Raw genomic sequence first — 26239 nt, 5'->3', positions numbered from 1 at the left:
GAGTGTACCCTCCAAGGGGAAGCCAGGGCTGTCCCCTCTCTGGCGTTCCCTCGATGGGCGGAACGCATCCCTCCTAATGTCTCATTAGGGTCACCTTGGGTCATAGGGTTAAGGCCGATGCCTCGTGGAGGGTGGAGAAGCCACAGGGGAGCCTGGGTCCCTGAAAATGTGTGGAACGGGGCCACTACACCAGCTCAGACTTCTCTGAGAAGAAATAATCTTCCATTTCTAAAGTCCAGGGTTTTTGCCAGTGTTGTTTTGGGTCTCTGTCACAGTTTCTAATTAATAAAAGGACTCCTGTAATGAACAAAGCAATGCAGTAGCACCAGAGAGAACCAATCACCTGCCTGTGGCTCCCACCCCCACCACTGTCCTCCCACTGCTCAGCGGGGACAATTAATTGCCCCCAACACTACCTGAAGAGGAAGCCCACATCCACGTATAGCAGCGTTTGTAAGAACAGGTACAAAACAAAGAGGCTGTTTATTTTCACTATTTCCAAGAGGTACCCCCGCATACCAACAGTACCTGCTTGCCTGCTGGAGAAGGCAAAGACGATGATGTCGTCGAAGGTCCAGGTGTAGTCCTGGTGTGGGGGATAGAACATGAGCTTGTCTGAGGCTTCCTTCCTGAGGTCGATGAGGAAGGTGGAGTGGACCATGGGCACGGGGAAGCAGCCCATCCTCTTCCATTCTCTAATCTGAAGGTAGTCTGGGGTCCGTTTATAGAAGCCCTGTGAAAGAGCAAGCGGGCGGGCTGTGGTCTCCCATCCAGCGCTTCGTCCTCGGCAGCCTCCTGCTAGCTGACTCCTTCCAGGGCGTCACCAGTTACGTGAAAGTCCCCAAGCCGAGTCCCCCTCATTCTTTTTATCTTGGCCTAAGACTTTCCAGTGGAATGTAAGAATTGCTAGTTACGTGTTACACAATACGAAGAGTCCTGTCACCAGGGAGGGTTTGGGCTCCAGCATCTCTCGACTTAGTCATTTCATAAAAGTATACTTTATGCTGACTTATGGTTGAAGTACGGATACTAGGAGGTGGTAAAGCCAAGCAATGATGAACACAGTTTCTGGTGTCAGCCTGTCTGAGTTCAAATCCTTTGATGAGGATTTGCATATTTTTAATAATTATCTCATCAAGTAGTTTGATTGCAATTTACTTAACCTTTCCATTAGCTTAGGCAACATTTACGTTGTTTGCACCGTAGGAGTACTTACACCACGAAAACTAGCAGACGTTGCCAATCAGGATTTCCCCCCCACAGAGAGCCAGTTACTAAACATTCATCATTTGGCCCCAAACCAAACCAAACATAAGAGAGGGGCTCAAAATTTTAGCTCTTTGGGTATGAGACCAAATTTAACATATATTTTTTTCCTTAAGCCCATCTTTCTCTGACACTGATCAGTTTATCTTTTGAATTTATTAACTAAAGAATAAAAATATCACCAGCCATAAGCACTCACTGTAACAGATCTCTAGACTTTAAAGATTTTACAATGGAAAAGAGAGGTGACAGGAATAAAAGAATTCTGTTTTCAATACGAATTTTGTAAAAACATGCTACCATGGTAGTTCTAATTATTAGATCTCTTTAGAAATAAATTTGGCAGTATATATCAAAGCTCATCAAAATATTTATATTCTTTGATTCAGTAATTCCACTTCTAAGAAGCTATCCTAAAAAATTAAATACAGAGAAAAATTATATTAATCATGGTAGTCATTGTAATAGTTAAAAGTTGCAAATAACTGAAATGTTTTTAAACTAAGAGAAGGGTTAAATAAATTGCATTAAAGCTACTTGACATAGTTATAAAAAACATGCAAGCTGTTATCTATCGTGTTTGAGTGATGGGCATTAACATGATTTTCTTTAACTTTTTTCATTTTTAAATTTTTCTATAGTGTTTTTATGAGAGTTTTAATGACAAATAAACTATTACATTTTTTAAAAACTCCTGAATCAGGGAGAAAAAAGTAAAGATTGTCCTAAATAGGTCTGTCCTCTCTCTCTCTCTCTCTCTCTCTCATTCATTAATACAGAAGAGCTCACTGGGTTGTGGCACTGGATCTGGGTTGACCTCCTCTCCTGAACATGCCCGCTCTAACACGGCATGCATCTTTCAAGAAAGGAAATGAGAAAAAGGTTAACAGGGCTACTGCGGACACATGGTGCCTTGTTAAAGCTCGTAGCTTTAATTCATTAGCCCAAGACTTACCTGAGGTGTGATTCCGCACCAGAAATTAGAGTAGAGGCCCCGAGACTCCAGCATGGGGGCCACGATGGTTTTGTTCTCTGCAATCATTAGATTGAGGGTCTGTGGGTTAGTCAGGAAGTTGTCAACATCAATGAACTAGGAAAAGAGAAAGATAAAGTCAGGTGAAAAGGTACTTTTCTGTAATGAGTTCAAGAGTAACCCAACACTTCTGGAGGATCACAGAGGCTTGCTCAGGAGATACAGAACCAGATATCTACGCTCTCCTTTTGGAAACCCTTTGCAACTGGATGGCTTTCATTCTGGCTAAATATATTTAGTCTGACTGCTCCATGCAAAAGGCACCAAGCAATGAATTGGTGTTACCACACTGGGTGCACATTCAACCAGGACTCAACATACAAGATATTCATGGCTTCCAAGCCCTTCAAAGTTTATTCAAAAACACTTACTGAGTGCTCACTCTAGATAGAAATGGACAGACCTATTTAGGTTGTATATAATAGTGCTAAAATGGCCCAAAACGGATTCATTAATGTATTGTCTTTTTCTTTCTCCTCCCCTCCCCCAGCCGTTCTAGTCACTTTCAGTCTGCTCCATGTTTCCATGCCTGTGGTTTATTTTGTTCGTTAATTTTGTTGAATAGATTCCACTTATAGGTGAGATCATATGGTATTTATCTTTCACTGACTGGCTTATTTCACTTAGCATAATAGTCTCCAGTTTCATCCATGTTGTTGCAAAAGGCAGGAGTTCCTTCTTTCTTTTTTTTTAAAAGTGAAGATTGATTTTATTTATTTATTTTTTAAATGTCAAAATCTATGATAAAATATTAAAAAATTTAAATTCATCATAAAGCCTCAGCAATTAAAACAACATGACACCAGCACAGAAATAATCAAGTAGATAAATGAAATAAAATGAGCATTCTAGAAACAAACATATATATCTGTCTAACAATGTAATATATAATTAAATTGATATTTCAAATCAATGGGGAAAATAAGGTTTATTCAACAAATAAGGGGCATGGACCACTATTACTTGAAATAAAACAAATAGCCCTATTTGACACATTATACAAAAAATATTCAGATAAGTTAAAAATCAATATGTAAAATCTAAAGAGTTTCAGGAGAAAATACAAAATAATATTTTTCTTAACCTGAGGTAAAATATTCAAACCAAGAAGCTATAAAGTAAAATATTCACAATATGATTATATTAAACCTTTAAGACTATACGGTAATACCCATATAAAAAAAGTTAAAGGACAAGTAATAGAATGGGAAAGTATTTGCAACACACCTAAAGGAGGGTTAGTAGTTTTGTTTTGGTTTTATTTAGGGAAAAAAACCTATAAACATTTAATAAAAAAATGGATTAAGAATATCAAAAAAGTCATTTAAAGCTTTTTAAAAATAATAGAAATAGACAAGAAGTATACAAAAACAGGTTTAGTTTCAACAAATAATGAAGTAACAATTAAAATAGCACATCATTGTCATAATCAGATTAATAAGTATTAAAAATATTGGCAATATCAAGTATTGGTGACTGTGAAAGGAACTGGGTATTCAAAGACTCTTTTTCTTCATCTTCTTAAAGCAGTCCCTTTAGCATATTTTGCAATGCTGGTTTGGTGGAGGTGTACTCTTTTAGTCGTCTTTTGTCTGGGAAACTCCTTATTTCGCCTTCCATTTTAATTGAGAACCTAGCTGGGTAGAGCAGTCTTTGGTTGCAGGCCTTTGCTTTTCATTCCTTGGAATATTTCTTGCCTCTCCCTTCTGGCTTGCAGTGTTTCTGTTCAGAAGTCAGCTGCTAGTCATATCAGGGCTCCCTTATATGTTACTACCTCTTTCTCCCTTGCTTCCTTTAGCATTCTCTGTTTGTCTTTGATATATGCCATTTTAATGATGATGCATCTTGGAGTGGGCCTCGCTGGGTTCTTCTTGACTGGGACCCTCTGTGCTTCCTGGCCTTGTGTGACTTTTTCTCTCCTCCAATTACAGAAGTTTTCCATCATTACTTTTTCAAACAGGTTCTCTATCCCTTCCTCCTCTTTTCGTTCTGGTATCCCCATTATATGGATATTATTATGTTTCAGGTTGTCCTGCATTTCCCTAAATGGCTCTTCATTCTTTTTGAGTCTTTTTTCATTTTCTTGCTCTTTCTGGGAGCTTTTTTCTACCTTGTCCTTTGGCTCGCTGATTCGATCTTCGGCTTCATCTAGCCTGCTTTTGATGCCTTCTACTGTTTTCTTCAATTCAGAAATTGTATTCTTCATTTCCTCTTGTGTCTTATTGACAGTTTCTATGTCATTTTCCATGCTGCTACAGTTTGCAGTAAGTTCCTCATAGTTTCGCTGTAGTTTTTGGTAATTCTCTCTGAGCTCACTGAGTTTATTGAGCTTCCTTAGAACTGTTGTTTTGAACTCACTATCTGATAGTTTACTTGCTTCTATTTCATTTAGTTCTCTTTTTGGGGATTCCTCCTTTCCTTTCAACTGGGAGGGTTGTTTCTTTGTCTTCCCATTATTTGTGAGGCTCTTCTTTTTTGCCTCTGCTTCTTAAATTGATCTGTCTTGATTTCCTGACTGTGGTGTGAACTTGTATGATAGGGGGCTGCTGTTTTTTCTTTCTGGATCTGCCTCTGATGATGTCAGATGTTGATCCCATCTGACCTTAGGCAGTCTGTTTGAGATTTCCAGGGATCTACTGTCTGTGGCTGTCTCCTTCAGTTGTTAATCTAGTCACTCTGCACTTAGTAGGCCAGCTGAGACACCACAGGGTGCCTCCTGGGGGCGGGGCTATTGTGTCCTCTCCCGCTGTTGCTGCTCAGGGGAAGTGGTCTCTGCCTGAGCAAGATGGCTGCTGCCGCGTGGGGGATGAGTCAGCACCAGGATCCCGCCGACTACTCTCTCAGTTCTGTCTCCAGAGCTTCCTTCCCCAGTCTCTCCTGAGGCGTCTCTAGCCCACTCTGCCACCGCCTTTGCCAAGGTAAGTGGCTGCAAATAAAAGTTTATGCGTTGGCCATTTAAATGGCTCGTTGCATCTCCAGCCGCCCGTCTCTGGCAGAGAACAACCCTGCCGCTTTGTGAAGTCGGCTGTTATCTGTGTACTTTTTGGGCTTTGGTGCCATAGGCTGGAGATCCCCGCGTATGGTTTAGAACTCGTTCTTCTCGGGGATCCAACTGGCTGTTTCAATATCCTTCTGGTGTTGCCACCCGTGGGCACCCTGCCCACCTTCTCAAGTCTCTACCACACTCCTTACCAGTTAGGTTGTGCTAAAGCTGATTCTTCTGTCTGTCCGAGGTTATAAAGCTCCTCTCTCGCTATTGTTCAGTTGTTTGTTCCAGGTTATTTCTCCACAATTTAGTTGTAATTCCAGATTGGTCCTGGGAGGAGGTTAGTGTGACTTCTACTCACTCTTCTGCCATCTTGATTCCTCATCAATGTTATTTTCATGTTATAAGTAGAATTTTTGTTTACAGTACATTATACCAACCCACGCTAACCAATAAAAGCGAAAGTACATGTTAACACTGATTGATTTGCAGGGACAGTATAACATGCTCTATCATACAAAATAAATAATCACTCTGTACACCTAAAATGATTAAAGTGACAGATTTTATGTTATGTATATTTTACCACACACACAAAATAAACAAGCAGAAGCTTTCACTCTTATGAGAGTCAACCTGTTTACCAAAAACTTTGTGTTTCAACATTGGTAAACTTCAATGACATTCAAATAGCTATACAATGTTAAGTATCATCAGTACAAGTTGAAAACTTCTATGAATTTATTTGTATTGAATGTGAGTGTATGTGTGTATGTGATAAATCATTGAGCTGATTTTTGTTGTGGTAAAAGGGCTGTGGATAGAACATATCCAACGTGTTCCCTTTAGGAATCAGTCTAGTGACAAAAAGCTGTCAATACATCTAATGAAACAACGTTGACTTTGCTTTATTGGTATTATTTCTGGTGTTATGCTGGAAAACGTTTGCCAAAAGAAATAAATGGATTTGCTGGGAAGACGGGGTGGGTGGCAGGGTACAGATTAAGAACTTGGTTTCCAGAAACTTATGGGACAAAAGTCAAAATTCAAAAGGGAAATGGGAACGGTAGCTACTCAGGAAGCTGTCCTTTCCAGTCGAGATGGGTTCATGGAGGACGAGAAGGGAATGCAACATTGATTCCTGATATCAACTCCTGCACATTCTGGATCACACTCAAAGTTCCAAGGGAAGTGATGGAGCCTCTTCATGGAGAAAAATTCCCTGCGAGAGCTCAGCATCAGGGGACGGAACCAGGAAGTCAAGAAAGAGATGCCATTCTCCAATTATTCAGGAGCAAAAGGGAGTGGCATTTCAAAGTGGTTAATGTCATCTCTTTTTACAGAATTAACTTTTCATATCCACAAAATATTTCTATAAACTTACTAAGACTATTTTTATTGCTTTACCTACAGCATTCCTCATGAACTACAAAGATTCCTTTTTTATGCCTGTTATATGAAAGGGATTGAATAATTTAAGAGTTTATTTACTTACTGAAAGTGCATGTCAGAAGTGCATCTGAGATGAGATCCAGGTATCCCAATATTAATTCCCAACATTTCCCCCTGTGCCTTCATTAAAAAGTAGGGTAGTGATTAAACAAAAGATTGTTTTGATTGAGTCTGTGGTCCTAGTTTTTGGACAATTGATTTGGACATACTCTGGATAACAGTTGTCAAGAAATCAAACATGTGACCTTACCAGAATGTAGTCTGACCATTTTTCCCTCGCAGTTCGAAGGGCTGCTTGCCGTAGTTTCATCACGTGGGCAAATCGGGAGGCAGGCCAGTGCTTTGGGCCAATTTCATCAGGATAAGACCTGAGATAAATAATAATAATAACAATAATAATAATAATAGTCGCTTATAATTACTGAGTGCTTCAGTGATTGAAACAAAGGTTTCATTTACCCGGGCAAGTCTAAGTAAAGGATTCCGCAGAACCTGACATATCAATGTATCCCAGGTAAAGGGAGGCTGTGGAGCAGATGCATCGCCATTGGAATCTCCGTCAGCATCCTCAGAGCAGCCAGCCCAGGACATAGGCAAGCAGTTGGTGCACCCTGGAGAGCCATTCTGAAAACCCCTAATTGGTGTGGACATGGATACTCTCACAGTGGCCCAGACTGGCCACCACTTCAAGTTTTTATGGTTGTGCTGGCAGCACATGAACCTCAGTGAATGAAAAACCACAAAACTGTGCAAGTAACGTTAATGAAACTATGTACTGCAGAGGCATTTTCTGGGATGTCTTCCCCTCTTACTGCTTCAATGAAAATCAGTACAATTCCTGTCTTTTTGAATATATTGCCCCCCAAAAAGAATGCCTCCTCTAATATTTCTCATCCTCACTTGTCATACAATTTATTTAGTCAAAAACTGGCTACAGAGAAGATTACCAGGATGCACAGTAGGTACGTAAAGTCTCTCTCAGTCATTGTTATCAGGCCAAATTCCATTTAAAGGAACTTCAAAAGGGTGTCAAAAATTTTTAGAGTGTTCAGATTTTGTTGTTAAATTTTGCTTGATATATGTGTCATACACTTGGACTTGAAATATATATGTATACATACGTATAATAAAAGTATTAAATAGAGAGAAACTAAGGACCACATGCTAAGATTTGAAATATATATACAAAGTATTATATACAGAGAGACTAGAAGAACAAATATTTGTTTTGGAATGGCAATTATTATTATTATACAAATTTGGCTTTCAATAAATGACTTAATCCTAGGCAAAACTTCAGGCAACTCAATCCATTCTACATGTACAGTTCCTTAAACTGGAATTGTAGTATCTTTGGGAATATACACAATAGTAATACATTCACTCATGTTCTCATTCATTCCTTTGTTCATCCAACAAGTTTTTATTTAGTGCTTTGTTCACCCAACAAGTATTAATTTAGTGTTTTAGTTCCAAAAACAGCATTGGAGGAAATATAATTTGTATACTTCAGACCCTGCCAAAGAACTCAGAAAATTGAAAAAAACACATAAATTATATAGTCTGGGTTAGTTAAGTCTGCTGTTGTGTCAACACAAGGTTGAGAGGTAGAGGTCTGTAACTGGAATGACGAGCAATAGCTTTCGGCAGTGGGTGGGACTTGGGATAAGAGTTGGTTGCAAAGAAGGAAGGGGCCTTCCAGGAGAGCAAGGCTTCATGAGCAAAGGCCTGGGGTTGAAAATAAAAGAAATACTCTAGATAAAGCAGCTATTCTTTTGGGGAGAATCGGGAAATGCATAGATATGGGTGCTAATTTCATGGAATCTTTTAAAAATCTAAGTTGGCGGTATTTGAACTTTGGTCTGTAGGTACTGGGGAGGCACTGGCATTCTTTTAGCAAAATAAAAATAAACCACATCATTAATATTTTAAGTGGATTGATGGGACAGTATGTCATGTAGAATGGCTTGAAGATGGAAGCAACTAAGAAATTGCTATGGTTACGATTGCAAATAACCTCAACGCTCACCAGTAAGAGGCTGGTTATACAATTATGGCACATCCCTACAATGGATACTCTGCAGTCATAAAAATAATGAAGACGCTCCTTAACTATGGCTATGGAACGATTATGAAGATATGTAAGTGAAAAAGCAAAACGTGTGTAAAGAGTAAATAAACTTTTCACTATGGTACCCCACTTATAAAAGGTTTATACTTAAAATATGAATAAATAATATCATTATTTTACAATATTGACAGCTGTGCTAATTTATAATACTTGTGACCCAGTAAGAACCTGACCTTGGCTGGTACCTGCCAGAGTAAAGAGGAAGAGAGAAAGATGAAGATTTGTCAAAAGGAAGAAATCTCCGAGATACACAGATGAAAGACAAGGAGAGGTCTCATGTGCCTCCAAGATGGGAAGCCTGGTTGAGGGAGGAAGGTTAGAAGGAGTTCACCAAATGTTCTCTTGCTACTCACTCAGGTTCATCCATAGGCCTCCACTCCACATAGTGGTAGACTCTCTGTACATTTTTCAGCCACTCCCTGAGTATTTCTGTTGTATTATCCATGTTGTGGTCAGTGGCTGCCCTGCATGAGAGAAAGCACAGTCGAGTTCAGTTACGCCATCCCAGGCAAGAGGGGGAAATCCAAAAGACCACAGATTAAAGGAAAGGAGAATGATCAGTTTCGAGAACAGTATATATATGAAAATGATTCTCTCACAGTCCAAACTGAGCAATACATTTCTAAAGAGAAGGATTCTGTTTCAAATCATCCTGCGTCATTAGATCCTTAAACAAGGCTTGGTCAACAGTAAAATAATAAGTAACTGTAGTAAAATGGTAGAAGCATAAAATGAATTAAATTAGAGTAAGTTAATTAATCTTCTTGGAAATCTTCCTATTTGCTTTCCTTTTGCGTTATTCAAGATGTTAACTCTGCCTTTTCGCTTCACTAACAATTACCCATAATTTAAACAATACATCAGCTGCATTTTCAATTCAAGTCTACTTGTAGGTCACACCAAAATTGTCAGTCACTGGTGCTGCAGTCACGTGCAGTACAGGGGAAGCCGCAGTACCAGTTCGGAGGATACAACTCAAAACGTAACGTATCTCCATGGGTCTGTTTTGGATCAATTTTACCATCACTTATACAAAAAAGAGTAACATCAAAAGCCTTCAAATAATGTATACGAAGCTTATTTCTGTTCTACCTTGGAAGTATAATGAGCTGATCCACTTATAAAGGAGGATTCACTTATTAAAACAAGAATATTTTTATATTGTATCACAAAGCAAACTCATGCTGTGTAGAAGGTACACATCTAAAACAAAGTCAGAACACATAAAAATGAAGAGATATACCAGTCATTCGAGGGGAAAAAAGGAAAGAAAGGATTATAATTTTGACATCAAATAAGGTAGAATTCAGGCCCCCAAAATTAAGCCTGACAAAGAGGGATTTTCATTATAATTCTAAAGGATGTAATTCACATTAAAGATTCCTGTGTAATAAATGTGAAGATGTTTGTACCTTCATATAGTAAAGGGGCTAGCAAACTTTTTTAAGGGCCACAAAGTAAGTACTTAGGCTTGCGGGCCTTCCCCTCTCTGTCCCAGCTACTTAACTCTGTCATTGCAGTAGTAGAGCAGTTGTAAACAACACTTAAAGAAATGAGCATTCCTGCCTGCCAAGAAAACTTTATTTACAAAAGCGAGCAGCTCATCTACAGGCTGTAGTTTGTGAACCCCTGATATAGTAGAAAGTATGGAATTTGCCAGGAAAAACAGAAACACCACTAACAAGAAATGTTAACATACTCTTTCAGTGGAAGATGGTGCCAATGGAAAAAAGTAAATATACAGAGAGGAGCTATAGGATACATTACAGAGACTATATTTTCTTCTCCAGTGCACATGGAACAGTCAAAAAGTCATTCAACAATTCTGTGACGAAGAATGACTCTAAAATATTGAAATAATGTCAATAACATTTTTTGATCAGAATGTGAGAAAACTTGAAATTAGCAATGAAGTAAAAACCAAATAATCCTTTAAAAATTCTCTATTAAACTACTGAGTAAAAGAAGAAATACAAATCAATTTCAGAAAGTATAAGAATGAATAATGAAAACATTACATATTTTGGGATACAATTGCAGCAGTAATCAGAGGAAAAAAAATGCAGTTTTATGTGCTTACATCAATAAAAATAAATAAGTTGAATTCCTACAGAAAAAGCTAGGGAAAGAGCAAGAAAACAAACAAGCATAAAGAAAAAAATAGTAAAGATAAACACAGAAAGTCATGGGGGAGGAAACAGAAAAGGAGCAGAATGAACAAATACAAATGCTGAAAAAGAATCTTTTTGAGAAAAACATTAACAGGGGACAGCCACTAATTAACCTAATCAAGACCACACCAATATAACAATACGGAATGACAAGGAGAAGGGGGTTAGGATTGATGCGGAAGCCACTTTTTAAATCATAAGCAATTACTTTGTACATGTCAATGGAAATTAAATTGAAAAACTAGATAGAACGGGAGATTTCCTAGGAAGATGCATGTTAGCAGAATTGACTCCAGTATAAATAAAAGCTTAGACAGAACAATTTCCATGGAATAAATAAAGAGAAAAAACAAAATCAAACCCTAGGCCCAGATGGCATCACAAGGGAATTTTACCAGATATCTTAACAGACTCGATATTTTCACTGCCACGTAGCTTGTCCTCCACAGAACAGGGGGAGAAAATCCTGAGGTCTTTTCATAAGGCAAGTGCTATTGATACCTAAACCTAATGAAGACACACACATACACACACACAACATGCACACACACACAGAACTACATTCATACTTTTAATGACTATGCTGCAAAAATCCTAAAGTATTAGCAAAAAGAACCGAACACCCTGTTAATAAAATATTATATAGCATGTGGTAAGATTGTTCAATATAAAGGAAATGCATCGATGTGATTCACTATATTAATAGATCTGAAGAAAATTGTCTGATTAGCTCTGTGAGTGCTAAAAAGGCCTTTAACAAAATTGAACATCTACGCTTGCTTTTTAGAAACCATACTATATAATTTTATTAAACATGTCACCTCAATAAATTCAATAAAAAACATACTAAATACAATTTAAAATGAAAGGAAGGGAGGTGGGCAGGGAGGGAGGGAGAGAGAGAAGGAGGGGGGGCAAACAGAAAAGAGAGAGTCAGGGGAGGAAAGAGGCATCTGAGATTTTATTGGCTGCCCAGCAGGCCCTTCCGGGAGAGAAAGGCCTGGGCATTATCAGCAGCGGTGGTTCCCTGGGAGCAGGGCCAGTGAAGAGCTGGGAACAGGGGTTACTTCTTCCATATACGGCAATTTCAGTAAACAGGCTTTTGTTCAGCTCAATCCATAATGGCTTTTGCTCTTTCTGCTTGAGCTTTTGGAGGTCCTTGCAGCTCCAAAAGTAGCAAATGAAATCTCTAATAGAGAAAATATTCAGGAATGTTCAAGAGAAAAAACAAAATCATTAAGCAGAGTGGAACCTAACGTTATGTCGGGAATAAATTTCCGTGAAACACCAAGCAACTTGGAACTACATCAAGTCACACTTCAGTCATAAAGTACAGAAAAATGGGATAGAGGTGTGTGACTATACTTGCAAATCTTAAAAACCAAGGCAAGCTTATCTACTTCCAAGTCTCTTCTGGAAATCAGGTTAGAACCGCTCCTTTTTTCCGAACTAGGTCTAAGGGCGGGCGGGGCAGGGGGAGGGATGTTCCGCCAGCGAGAGGGGGAGAGGTGATGTGTGCTGCTGACAGCGCCGAGGGACCGACGCCAGGTGAGCACCTTTGGACAAAGATGGGGAAACCCGAGGAGGTGGGAGAGTGGGACAGGAAGCAACATGGGAAAGGACCACGGGCTCCATCCAGCTTTCGACTGTGCTGAGAAGCACAACACGTCAGCGAGAATCGCATCCCTGTGACACACGGCCACAAGCCAGCCCCCGACGTCCAGCGAGACCGCCGTGAGGGGCACTCGGAGAGGCGAGCCCCTGGAACTGGGAATCAGCCTGACGCACATTATTCCTCACTCAAAATAGCGTGAGTGAGTTAAAACAAAACAGACAAAAATGTCTTGACTGCAGCGTCAGCCCAAAGCTATGGGAATTCTATGTTATTCCAAATGACTTAAAAATAGTATAGGAGAATTTATACAGCACCCACTTGCGCTGATTGTTGCTTCTCCATTACACAGGCCTTAAATTCTCTTTGCCCTCCCTACTCATTGAGGCATTTCCTAACGATCTGAACAAGCTTGGCCTTATTATATGAAACTTATTTTCCTGGTACACAGACTAAACAACTTCAGACTCTTAAGTATCCCCAAATGTCCTTAGATATTAGCTGCTTGGAGTATACAGAGATAAATGTTTCAATTAAAAACAGAGGCATAGATTTGAAATACTCTTTTTATTGAGTTGGAAAAATTTCCTATATCGTTACTTCCCTGAAATGTTAAGATTCTCTTTGTTTGTCAGTTTATTTGGTTCATGAGATTCCTCATACAAGTGAGATCATATGGTGCTTGTCTTTCTCTGACTGGCTTATTTCATTTAGCATAATGCTCTCCAAAACCAGAGGCATGGAGACAGGGAACAGACTGACAGATCTCAGAGGAGAGGAGGTGGGGGGACTGGAAGAGATTAGCCAAAGAACATATTTGCATATATGCATGGCCTGTGGACACAGTAAACAATGCTGTGAAGGCCTGGAGGGGTGGGGCCTGGGTGGCGGGGGACAAAGGGGAGGAAAATGGACATCTATAATAGTGTCAACAATAAAAAATAAAAAGGTTCTCTTTGTTCTCATGCTTCTGAGGAAAAGATGTCTCTGGCTGTGGCCTGAGGTCCGTCCACATGGCCTTTGAAGTGCAGGGCGAGTCACTGCTCCAGAGGAACAGCAGCGCTGACCACGCCAGCCCCCGAGGAGGGCTTGGGGCTTGCACTCCCCGCTCAAGGCTAACTGCCCTGCCCCCACCCCCTCCCGTGAGGGCAAATCAACACAAATCTGGGCAGGCGCTTCTAACTGCTGCCTTTTAATCCCTCTGTCACAAATGTGTTTCTGGTCAAATACATAATCATGAAGGCACGCAGGCGCCAGGCCATCCAGAGGACTGGAGGGAGAGATAGCAAAGGCCCAGATGCGAGCTCCCTGGAGGGAACAGGAGGCTTGAGTTAAAGGTTCTATTTTCAGCGCCCTGCGGAAGAAGGCAGCAACGCGGTGCCTGTCCTGCTGTGAGGCTCCACAAGCCACCGGACACAAAAAACTCTGCGGCTGAGATGGGTTTTTCCATCAAGCGAGGAGGCTGAGGACAGGGAATGTGTGAACCGCTTGGGAGAAGCCCAGGCGCCTCTCCCACCCCGCGGGCTCCTCCCAGCCCCGTGTACCGAGAGCACTGTCTCGGTCAGCCATCCTTCCGTCCAGACCAGGAGAGGCACCCAGAAAGGGAACAGGCATGGCGAAACGATTCTCTGAAGAAAACAGAGCATGCGAAGAGACATCTGCGGAGGTGTTCTGCCGGAGATTTACAGTCCTACTCAAACTGGACACCCACTGTTTGGGAGCACAGGCACGCGCTGGCTGGAGGACCACGCGCCTGGGAGGCTGAGACCGTTCAGTCTTTGCCTCAATTCCCCAACCGGAGTGGAGTCACTCTTAAATCAACAAGTCCTTCCCTCCCTCTGCCCTGGTCCCCTCTGGCTCAGGATAAGACGGCAAGGAGCGATCAGCTCTTGGGCCATTCCAGTCCTCACATCATTCGTTTTTTTTCTGAAGGCCATGTTGGGACAATGACTTCCCTTGATCTGTAGGGAGCACCGGGACCCACCACCACCAAGAGGTCTCTCCCCTCCACATCTAGGGGAGCCATGGGCCTGATATGGCCATGGTGTTTGCCGTTGGTCCCCTCTCCGTCCATCAGTCTGGCTTCCTTTGGAGCTGGTGCCTGAAATGGGAGATTTGGTAGAAACAGGTGCAAAATCCCCGTGGCCTCAGTGGGAAGCCTAGGCCATTCCTCATCATGAGGCTGCCCATCTGCTTCTCTCTGATTCTGCCTCTAGTTCCCATTTCCACTTCCTCTTCTCTAGCTCTGCACATCAGAAGAAGCCCAAGAGTCTCAGATTTGAAGTCAAATTAGGACAAAGGTAAACATATACTGCAAATACCACCAACAGCATGTGCAGGGATCTCCTTGGCTAATGAAGTTCCCTGGCCAGCAGGTGCATTGTCACGGTTACAGGGAAAGCCAGAGCTCATGGAGCAGAGGAGTGAATAAACATGCCAGCAGGATGATATAGCTTTACTACTTTGGCTGTGCCCTTGCCCATCCTAAAAAGTCGAGATTTCTCTGGCAAAGTCTAAACACACTGACATTTCTACTTGGTCCAAGTCAATTTCCATTCCTCAGTCTTGGCTCTTAAATTAATAGCCAACTTGAAATAATTAGCATTGACTCACTTGTTTTTACAAGTCCTACTGAGGTTGTGAGGGCTAAACTCACATTGACAAGCATGCGGCCAGGGGAGCCATATAAACACGCGGACCGGGCATCCCGGCAGGTGGAACACAGATACGGAGGAAACAGTACCCCAGAGAACTTCCATCTGCACTGACCCTCAGGGAATATTCTAGGCCTCCCTGCCACCCCACCAAATCTAGGCTGATACTATGGAACAATGAGACTGCGATTGCTGGGGCAGGAGGAAGGCAACACTGTGGAGCAGTTGACCTCCGCTGCTTCAGTATGTCTCCCAGAGGCTCCAGGGAAGAGTGATGAGATGACCAACAAAATTAGTCACCACCTGGATCGTTCACATCATGACTAGTGAGTTGGCATAAGTGAATTTTCCAACTGGAGACTTCAAAGGCTACCCTTTTTGCCGTTCCTTGTTTTCACTCGGTATGGAAGGCTCATGGGTGTAGAAAATGAAGAGCCCCACCAGAATTCCACTTTTGAAAGCAACCAGGACAACCCATTTTCTGAAAGGTCATGCCAAGTCCCACCACCTCTCTGTCTGTTCTCAGGGACAGCCTCACTAACAGCTGTCCTGCCAATGCTTGGCGACTTGGCAAACTGTGATAATAGATCCTTGCTTCTTGATAATGGCGTGGGGTTGTTTAAAATCCACAGTCCACCTGCTGGGTGGAAATTACAAGTGGACATGGTTAAGGAAACAGATATGGATCATGAGGGCTGGAGATTTCTCTCCACAAAAAGTCTTTTCTTAAGTCCTACCACGTCCATTAGTAGCAATTCTTCCTAATGAATGAAGAAATCCGGAAAACTCGCTTCTCATAAAACCTCCCTCACCAATAAAATAAATGTTTATACTTCTCAACATCTCTCCTCAGTGTGTCCCATTTAATCCCACAAACAATCTCAGGCATTACAGACCTCAAGGCTGGGTAAGAGTGACGGAAAAAGAAATGTTTGATTCTGGAAAAGCAATCAAACAACAGATCAACTGCATTCCTAAGAGCCGGAAAAAGGAATGGTAAAATCTACCAACTGACCATTGAATAGTCCATTCAACATCAAGATGAACTTAATTAAACAGGCTCCAAATGGGCCTTTTCTTGACACTTCTGATTCTGAGCTATAGTTTTCCTCTCTTGGGTAAGAACACCTCACCCCTATATCACTCACTATCCCATTTTAGGTCTAAGTTGGCGTTATTTTTATCTCCTCATTTTATAGAAAAGAAGGCTGGAGATGAGAGGTTACAGCTTGCGCAAGTCATGCAAAAGGTGGGCATTAGAGTTTGGCCTTTTCCTTCAGACATTTGAGGCCCCATCCCAAACTTACATCAAACCCCCCCCACCACGCTCACCCACAACAGTGAAGTCTCACCTGCCGATTGAAAGAAATTCTCTGCCTTGCCAAGGACGTTAATCAATGTGGCCTATACGAAAATCTCAGAATGAAAGGATGAACATGTCCCAGTGGAAATAAAACAAGAAAAATGGAGAGATACATCAATTCTCTATACCCTTTGTTAAGGTCCAATTCAGCATAACTTTCTCTGGAGTCAAACCCTTGAAATTCTGTGTAAATATCATTGGCAGTTCCGAGACAAGATAAATATGGTTCTCATTTGTTTGAATACTCCTTTTCCTGTTTTCTTCTCCTTTGTCCTTTGTTGATTCTTCTTCCCATTTTTTTCACCCACTTTTCAGTTCCCCTTTTCTCTTTCTTGCTGGATTTTCAGATTCTATGAAATTCTTTAGTTTGTGGCTGTGCCCGGAAGAAATGGAGTTACTACTGAAATGTTCCTTCATGGTCAAGGACGAAAGCACGGACAGCTAGAGAGAGGGCATGCGGGTCCAGGACCACATTCTCCTGGAGCCCTGGACCTCTCCAACTCCTGACACTTTCGGTTTAAACACCCGGTGTGTGTAATTATGCAGAGATTCCCTGCCCACGCTTCCAGCCTTGTGCAGTGTTGTAATTAACTGGTTCTAGGTCTTTTTCCATTACCAGTCCCTTCCCTGAGGATAGGCTTATCCTAGTAGCTAACAGAGTTTACCGTGTGAAACTGGCACTTATTATGGGCTTCATGAATGAATGAATGAACAATTTCAGGGAGAATTTTCCCAATCCGACCCAAATGTCTATAAAGGCTAAGCACAGACGACATAAAGGAGTAAAACGGACCATGTATGAACTAACAGTGTGAGCGAAATGTTTTTAAGGTTCATCCATGTTGGAGTGTGTGTCATTCCAAAAGGAGTACTTCATTCCTTTGTTATGTCTGTGTACTATTCCGCTGGACGAACATACTACATATTGTTTATCCATTGATCAGTTAGTGAACATTTGGGTGGTTTTCACTTTTTAGCTATGAATACTGTTACTATGAACCTTCAGACACAAGTTTTTGTCATTTCCTTTGGGACTGTTGCCCACATCCGGGAACCCTGGCATCTGGCTTGAAAAAACAAACTGATGAATAATTCTCTGAAATTATATATTTTGTCAGACTGTGGCAGGTATTGCTTTTAGCATGACTTTATTCTTTTAATTCCTCAAGGGAAATGCTGAAAATACACATTAAATGTTGGCCTACTTTATTCCATTTTCATATACAGGTTCAGCTGCTACATATGATGGGTTTTCTGGGGAAGCTGTGATTTCTAACATCCTGACCCATTTACTTCCAAATTTCCTTTATTCTTCTCAGATCATGTGTCCAAATTTCTCACTCAAAAACTGTGCCTCGTTTGTAGTAAAACATTTAGCATGTGCTTGTTGAACAACTAAGTGAATAAATTAATGCTGGCATAAATGGATGAGAAAATAAAAATATATGCTCCATATTTACTAAGAGCCTGCCACGTCAACAAGAGGAGTAAAGGATATAACAGAATAATGCTAAACCTGCATAAAACATTTTGACTAATTAAGGAGCCACCAAACTTCTTCCTTGTTTCCCCCCCTGAAAAAGGCGGGCTATACACATGAAAAAAGACAGAAAGCATCCAATTTGTAAATTGAATTCAAGGCTGTTTTCCCACAGAGTCGCCTACAATGAGAACTTGGCTCCAGCTGACGAAACATTTCAGTCCAGTGCATAGCTGTTAACCCAAACCTGCTGTCTTCGTTCCAATAATAACAGGCCTGGCCAGCTCAGGAGGGAGAGAGAAAATGTTTGCCTTGAATTTACCTGCTCTGAAAAGTTTTAAGTCTCGCCTTCCCACATCACTTCATTCGAGATGTTTTTCCTCGGGGTCGCGGGGCGGGGGGTTGCTGTTTGGCAGGTGTTAGCTCCATGTTCAGTTCCCGAATCACACTCAGGCAGAGTGCAGGGTACCAAGATATATTTTTGAGGAGTTTTGAGTTATTTACTCGTGTTCATGGTGGAAGGCTATGCTGATGGTATTTTTTCCCCCATCTCTATTATGGAAAAATACCATCAGAAGGAAGGAATAGTCTGTGCTCCTAACATTTCCAGGGTCTGTGTGGGTCGGTAGGAATATACGCTGCTGGGGAGGGAGCCGTGCACAAACCCGCAACGCAGAGATGTCTTCCTCCTTCGTCACTCACTGCAGTCTGTAGAGCAGACAGTGGCAGGAGCAAGCAGCCGAGCGCTCCCTACTGGTGAGGCACTGAGCTGGACCCTTTGATTCGTAGCCTGTCACGTCCCTCTCACAACAACCCTATGATGTGTGTCCTTATTAACCCCACTCTAAAGGTGAAGACAAAAAGGTTCAGAAAGATGACACCTCATATCCAAACCTCAGAAGCAGTAAGAGTTAGAGCCAGACTTGAAGTCAGACAGCAGGGCTCAGATGACTGTCTTGTTAACCACTGCTCTGACTCTAATTTTGAAACAATACCTTGGAGTGAGGTTTCAAACAGAAAGAAATATTTTGTAGAAGGTAGAGAGTAAATTCTAATTGTGTCCTCAAAGTGCTGGGTCTATCAAAGGCTTTGTGTTGTTAGTAAAATCACTGTGACCACAGGACATTTAAGTCTGTCTGTTTGTCTGTCTATCTATTTCAGTCCTCACCCAAGGACATGCCTATTGACTTTAGAAAGAGGGGAAGGGAGGGAAAAAAAGGGGGGAGAAACATCAATGTGAGAGAGAAACATCGATTGGTTGCCTCCCGCACATGCCGAGACCAGGAACCAAACCTGCAACCTAGGCACGTGCCGTGACTGGGAGTGGGGCCGGCCACCTTCCAGTTTGTGGGACAATGCTCCAACCAGCTGGTCCCCACCTGCCAGAGCTATTTAAGATATTTTTGAGACCCCAGAGGTCACTGGCCTTCTTCATGTCTCAGGAAGGAACACACCCAACCAAGCCCTCTTAATCTGGAATAACATCTTGAACAGCAAATGATACTTATCAATAACTGATCGATTTCTCTCTTTGATGTTCCTCAAACTTTCCATTATCTTGGTTATCTCCTCTCTGACCGATAGGTTTGGGGATCCTTGCTGTGAATGGAGAAATAAGGTTTAGGGAAAAATATGAGAGAGACACTAACTTTTTAAAAAGCCTGTCACAAATGTCACCTGGTGACTTTGGAGGGTAGGACAAGGTTCTTGGATGTTAGACTTCCAAGGTGCTGAAGCTTTCCCTGACTTGCCCTCGTGGGTCCAATTCCCTAGTAATAAGTTCTTTTCGTACCATGCGTCTCTTCACTCTAATACTTACCACAGTTGCAAGCTGATCTTTATTTCTATGGTACTGAGTAATCTTATTTCTCTCTCTCGTCTGTAAGCTTCATGAAGGCGGGGATATGTTTGTCTTTGCTCATCATTGCATTTTCAAGCCCAGGGCAGTGTGCAGCATGAGGTCTGAGTGAAGTGTTGCTAAATGGATAACTGAGTGCAAGACTGCTGTCCTCACCCTTCTTTTTACGCACTGAATATTTAAAGTGTGGATACTATACCCACACACAATGAGACAAGTTTGGGGAAATATGTTTTGGGGCGCTTCCCTTCTGTCTCATAATCCATATCGGGAATGTCTGCGTTTCAAGCAGGCCCTGGATACAGGCACGGGGTCAGACACTGCTTGGCAGCGAGCTGTTGGAAGGCTCCGGAGGGAGCCCAGTAGTCTGTCCGAAAGGCCATAGGGAACAGGATCCAGAAGACATTTGGCCAGGGCAGAGTTCAAGCAAATATAATTGTTGTCGATGGTAAATATGGCAACACGTGAGTCATCCTTCTTCCCGGCTTTCATTAGGGTGTGTCCTTTGAGCCAAATTAGAAATCCAGCAACAGGACTTGGCACTGATCATTATAAACAGAGTATAGGTACAGCCAACAACGGGAGAAAGCTGTGACTTCCCTTTCAGGCGTACAAGAGGGTGTGTGGCTTGTACAAGAGGGTGTGTGGCTTCCCCAGGACCAGGTGGGGCAAGGGTAGGTCCTCTGCTCTTTCTTCCCAGGCCCAAGCCAGGCCAGGCCTACAGCGCGCTTCAGCCTTCAGCTGCCACCGACCCCCTGGGGCACCAGGGCCATGAAGCCAACGCTGTCCAACGTTTACAGTTCACTTCCCCAGACTCTCCCGGCTGATTTTTCAGCTTGGGTTTTCTGTAAATTATGTCATATCAGGTCACTGGTGCACTTTTCATTTTCATTCCCACATAGCTGAAGAGCAGAGAGGGAATAAGGCATTACCAGAGTCCGATTCGAACTCATGGACCCAAGTTTCTTCAGCAGAGGATCAGAGCAGAGCCTCAGGTAAACAAAATTTTCACCAGGGCTACTATGTGCAGAAGAACATGACGACGCTCTTTGGGATAATGTAGTTCTCAAGGGTGAATGTGTGGTCAAATGAATCACGTGTTTTCTCCTTTAAAACTCACAACATTCTAGAAAGTAAGTATTCTTCCTTTCTTATGATAAGAAAACAGCCACAAAGCTACTACAAGATGAAGCCAGGATTAAAGTCTAAGTAACCTGTAAATTAAAGGTGAATTTTTAAAAGCAATGGATAAAAAGATTTCCTTCTGGTAAGGTCTTGAGGGCAGGAATAACAAAATACCCAGCATAACATCGAGAGTTTTATATTTGGTCAGATATTTAAAAAATAAAGTCAAGTGACTCTGACTATGGTGTTTATAGGTAGGTTCTATTCTATCCAGGAGGCTTCTGGAATCTTTCAGCTATTTAATGCTAACTAAATTACTTAACATCTTTATGTCTTTATTTTCTCATCACATTGCAGTAAAAACTAACAACATCTGGAAAAAGAAAATTAACAAAAAGAAACCAAATGGAGAGAAATAATAACACTGATGCATAATATCAAGAGTTGCTTTTTTTAATATATAAAACTTCCCAACTTATATAGCAAGAAATTGTGTCTATAGGTAGTTCATCAATAAAGTAATTTGTACTGTAATCCAATAAAAGGCATTTGGTCTTGATTCAGTGGAAAAAATCTCCCAAATAACCAAGGAACTTTCAAAAATTCAATCTATTTGAAAAAATGATTTTTGAACTCTAAATCTATAATGAACAATGCCAAATATATAGTGTCATGTCTGACACGGATTAAAAATATTTTAGGTGAAACCTTAGCAAAATAGAATACAACAAGTGTGTTGAATTCGAGAAAAGAAATATGTACTTGAGCTAGCTAGGGCAGGCAAGGCGGGGTGAGAGTAGGAGGGGCAGGGATAAGCCCCGCCCCAGCCACAGGGCATTCTCTTCAGGCCTAACCTCCTGCAAGTGAAGACCCCCAGGCTCAGGAAGCCAAGCCACACCGGCCAGCAAGCTCTCAAGGGCTTCCAGCTGGTGTGTATGTGTGTCTTGTCATTTCTTTTCTTTTCTTCTTTCTTTCCTTTTCTTTTCCTTTTCTTTTTTTCTTTTCTTTTTCTCTTCTTTTTTTTCTTTTTTCCTTTCTTTCTTCCTCCTTCCCTCCCTCCCTCCCTCCCTCCCTTTTTCCTTCCATCCTTTCTTGGTTTGACTATTTGTTTTCCTAAGAAAACCTTTGGGCTTTTCCTCACAATTTTTCATTTAATATCCCAATTCACTTAAAGATATATTACTTACCTTAATACATTCAAGTAGTCTTCATTTATAGTCTTTTCATCTTATGGGGTACTTTAATTTACCACCTTTGTACAATCTCTTTATAATTCTTACATTCTCCTTTTTAAAGTACAATCCTTGTTATTATTTTTTATGCCTTTCTGTCCTTAATCTTCAATCCCAACTACAACAGATGTATATTTTTAATTTTTCATACTTAGTGGGTTTTGCTCTTTTCACCATTTATCTTCTAGTCACTTCATTAAACAAATCTTATGTTTCTTTTGAATCTTACAGCACCCTTTTCTAGCCCTGGCCTTGTTGGTTGGGTGCTCCTGGCCTAACACAGTGCCAGGCACGTGGGAGACCTCAGGGACCCGTTTGGGCTAATGAAAGGAAACCTACATGAGGAAGGAAATGCAGAGAGTTGAAGCAGATCGTGTTTAGAACTCACAGGAAGCTAGATAAGTCCATCTAACAATAAGGTGATATAAAGGTCTAGAAGGTGATTGGGTGTCAGGGTTCAATAAAGAGGCTCCCAACTCAGGACCAATGAGACACACAGAAAGAAAATGCTATGAAGACATAAAAAGGAGGCCTAGCCTGAAACACTGGACTCAGGAACTCTGGGATGGAAAGACTCTTTTCTGCCAAGTTATCTCTCCTTAGACCAAAATAAATGTTTTGACATTCCTGTGGGCTCAGTGAGTTTTCGGCCTTGTGAACAAAGCCTGCCTGCCTCCCGCTGAGGACCTGTCAACTGGCCGGCTGCTCATCTGCCCTGAAACCTGCGGCCCTGGCTTTCTTTAAACAAGGCAACAGCGTTCTTTGGAGAGGATGTCAGTTTTCTCTCAAGTGCAAAATACCTGCTCAGAGAATCTAAAGATAGGTTTGAACACACAGCAGGTTATCTGAGATCCTAAAGAAAGCAAATATATACGCTCCTCCACTTCCTGTCGGGTTACCATGGATAAACACATCATAAGGTGAAACCATCGTAAATCGAAGCATTTAATACATGTAGCCTACTGAACATCGTAGCTTAGCCCAGCTTGCATGAACTGTGCTCAGAACACGACAGCAGCCTACGGTTGGGAAAAGTCATCTCACACAGTGGGTGCACTGCACAACGTCGGTCTCATCTGTCAATGGACACACTGTACAGTGCCTGTTTCACCTAACACAGTGGGTGCAGGTGGAACATTGGTCGTTTACCCTGGTGATCGATCGGTGGCTGACCAGGAGCTGGGCTCACCGCCACTGTCCAGCATCATGACAGAGTATCGTACCGCATATAACTAGACCAGAAAAAGACGAAAAATTCAAAGTTCCAAGTGTGTTTCTATTGAATGTGAGTTGCTTTTGCACCATCATCAAGTCAAAAATTTGCAAGTCAAACCATCTGGGACCAACAGTACTATGCAGGTTGAAGGATACGCCTGCCAAAAACAGGGTGAATGTGCACCCAGACGTCACTGCCACTCAGGGAGTGAAAATATTAGTGACGAAAGCTTTTTATGCTCTTGAGCTTTTACCCTTGAAAACATTTCAACCGTATTGTACAGTCAAGAGGGAAGCGGTCCGTATGAAGTGAACGAATAGGTACACAGGAAAATAAATGAACAAAGGAATTCATGGCATGAGAATGACAATCTGCAGAAATATTTCTGTAGAACACGAGGCTTGGGATCTGGCCCCAGCCAACCTGGTGTGGAATGTCAAGCAAATAAATTTTCATCTCAAATTTATTTTCTGTAAAATAAAACTATCTTTTGCTTAACGGGGGTATTATGAAGATAAACATAAAATAAAAAGTTTTCATTGGACAGTAATAGGTAAAGGTAAGAAATTATAAGTTGCTTGCTTTTTTAGCCTATATGTGTTTAATTTTTGTAAAAATTCCACGTATATCTGAAGAAGAATATGTGTTCTGCAGGTATGGTGGTTTTTTTAAAATTAGGCATTTACATAACTTACAAAGCGATCACTCCATAAATCTAGTACCCATCTGATACCATATGTAGTAATTACAATATTATTGACTATATTCCCTATGCTCTACTTGACACCCCACAATTAGTTTTTTTCAATATTTCCTGTCTTATTTTAGGTTGAGGTATTTTCCTCTCATGTCATTATTTTCACCTCTAATAGTTAGTGGTTATCATAGAAATTAGAATATATGTGTCCAACTTAACACAGTTTAAATTTAATAAACATATTTGCTTTTTTCAAACCAATTCAAGAAACTCAGAATGATTTAACTAGTCACATCCTCAAATAAATGTTATCATTATCCCATATTTTAGTTCTATCTTGATTGTTCATTATCATTTTCTAAAGGCAATAATTTCTTAAGATTCACCCCCATGTCTACCATTTTCCTTGCTCACCATTGCTTTCTGCATCTTAAATCTTCTTTCTGGTATTGTTTCCTTCTTCCAGAAGCACATGCATTTAGATGTGTCTTCAGTCAGCATCTGCGGGTAGTAATACTCTCAATTTTTGTTTGTCTGAAAATGTCTCCATGGACCCTCCTTGTTTAAAGGGAGTTTTGCTAGGTATAGAATTCCAGGATGCCAGTTTTATTTCAACTCTTTCAAGATGTAATTCTGTTTTTGATCTAGCTCTTGAAAAGCCAGCTTCAGTACATTGTTCTTTTTAGTAATCTATGCCTTCTCTCTGCTGCTTTAAAGCTAAAAAAAACAGAATTCATCTTTTTTGCTAAATATATTTTGCAGTTTAACTACGATATATCAAGTTGTGGATTTCTTTTTATTTTTCCTGGTTGGGACTCCTGGAATTTGGATCTGACGATTGGTGTCTTTTACAGATTCTGGAAAATTCTCAGCCATATTTGGTCCAAATACTGCCTCTCCCTTATTCTCTTTAAAACCAACTCTGGAATTCTAACAGGCATCTATGAAATATTATCATCTTTTCCTCCATATGTCTAGACCTCTCTTTCATATGTTCTATCTCTTTGACTTTCTGTACTGAATTCAGGATAATTCTTCAACCCTTATTTTTCAGTTTATTAATTCACTCTTATATTGTACTTAGTCTGCGTTTATAACTTAAAGCATTATACTGTTTTCTTTTCTAGGAATGGCTCACAATTCCCTACTTCACATTTTCAGGCAGATAATCACCTTTCCAAAGCACTTGCATTATAGGCCTATTCAATTTTTTAAAAACCATTATTGACCTTAGCATGTGAGTCTTTTGTTACTAGTAAGGTCTGCTGCAATCACAGAAAATATTCCGCTTCATTTATAAAGCCCCTGAAAATGCTGCGCTCCAGTTCCTTCCCCCTGAATTTCAAAGTCACCACAACCTTCCTAGGCCAAGTCAGAAGTCCAGACCCTTGGTTACAGCTGAGAATATTCCACGGGTCTGCAGGTTTGGGTCTTATACCTCCCTGGCACACAATTTCATTTCCTTATAAGATCCTCCCAGTTAGAGATTTTTAAATGACAAAGTATAAACCCGCTAGCTAGGCTCCCCCATTTCTCCTTTTAATTCCTCCTCAGTCTATTTTGAAAACTATGCATTTCCCATTCCACTGCTGCCGAAAGCAAACGGGGAGTTTGGGATGGAAGCCCAGTTCCCACTGCATGCTGGTCCAGCTCTCCCAGATGGCGCGCCCGAGAGCATCCGCCTGTCACCACGCAGGGTCCCCTCCGCCAGCGGCTGCGGTCAGGTGACTGCTACTCCAGGCTGCAGGAAGAAGTCCGTGTGGGGCTCCTGCAAATAAACTCACGGCCATCTACATTCCCTTTCATGACTCAGCCAATCTTTATGAAAGGGTTCACTGTGCGAGGAGCGGGAGGCCAGGAGACCTGAGAGGAGGAAGGACCGAGGAGAGCTGCTATTCCTACGTCGCTGAAGTCAAGGCGCAGAAGCAGCTGCTCCAGGCTGCTGCTGCTCTGCTGTGGCAGG

General features: G+C 41.4%; 1 protein-coding gene across 1 annotated transcript in view; it reads right to left on the bottom strand.

Annotated features, from left to right (window-relative positions):
- COLGALT2 (collagen beta(1-O)galactosyltransferase 2) overlaps nucleotides 1–26239 on the bottom strand; it is an 81062-nt gene that overhangs the window by 27138 nt on the left and 27685 nt on the right. The window contains exons 2-5 of the mRNA XM_054587669.1: nucleotides 9222–9332; nucleotides 6988–7105; nucleotides 2222–2356; nucleotides 529–733 (exon numbers count right to left, since the gene is read on the bottom strand). Coding sequence (XP_054443644.1) covers nucleotides 529–733; nucleotides 2222–2356; nucleotides 6988–7105; nucleotides 9222–9332 — 569 coding nt within the window. The remainder of the gene's footprint in view (nucleotides 1–528; nucleotides 734–2221; nucleotides 2357–6987; nucleotides 7106–9221; nucleotides 9333–26239) is intronic.

The sequence above is a fragment of the Pteronotus mesoamericanus genome, unplaced genomic scaffold (assembly GCF_021234165.1).
Source record: "Pteronotus mesoamericanus isolate MK-2021 breed Mesoamerican mustached bat unplaced genomic scaffold, CSHL_Meso_final scaffold_1186, whole genome shotgun sequence".
NCBI classification, from domain to species: domain Eukaryota; kingdom Metazoa; phylum Chordata; class Mammalia; order Chiroptera; family Mormoopidae; genus Pteronotus; species Pteronotus mesoamericanus.
This window is presented reverse-complemented; position numbering and strand designations above follow the sequence as displayed.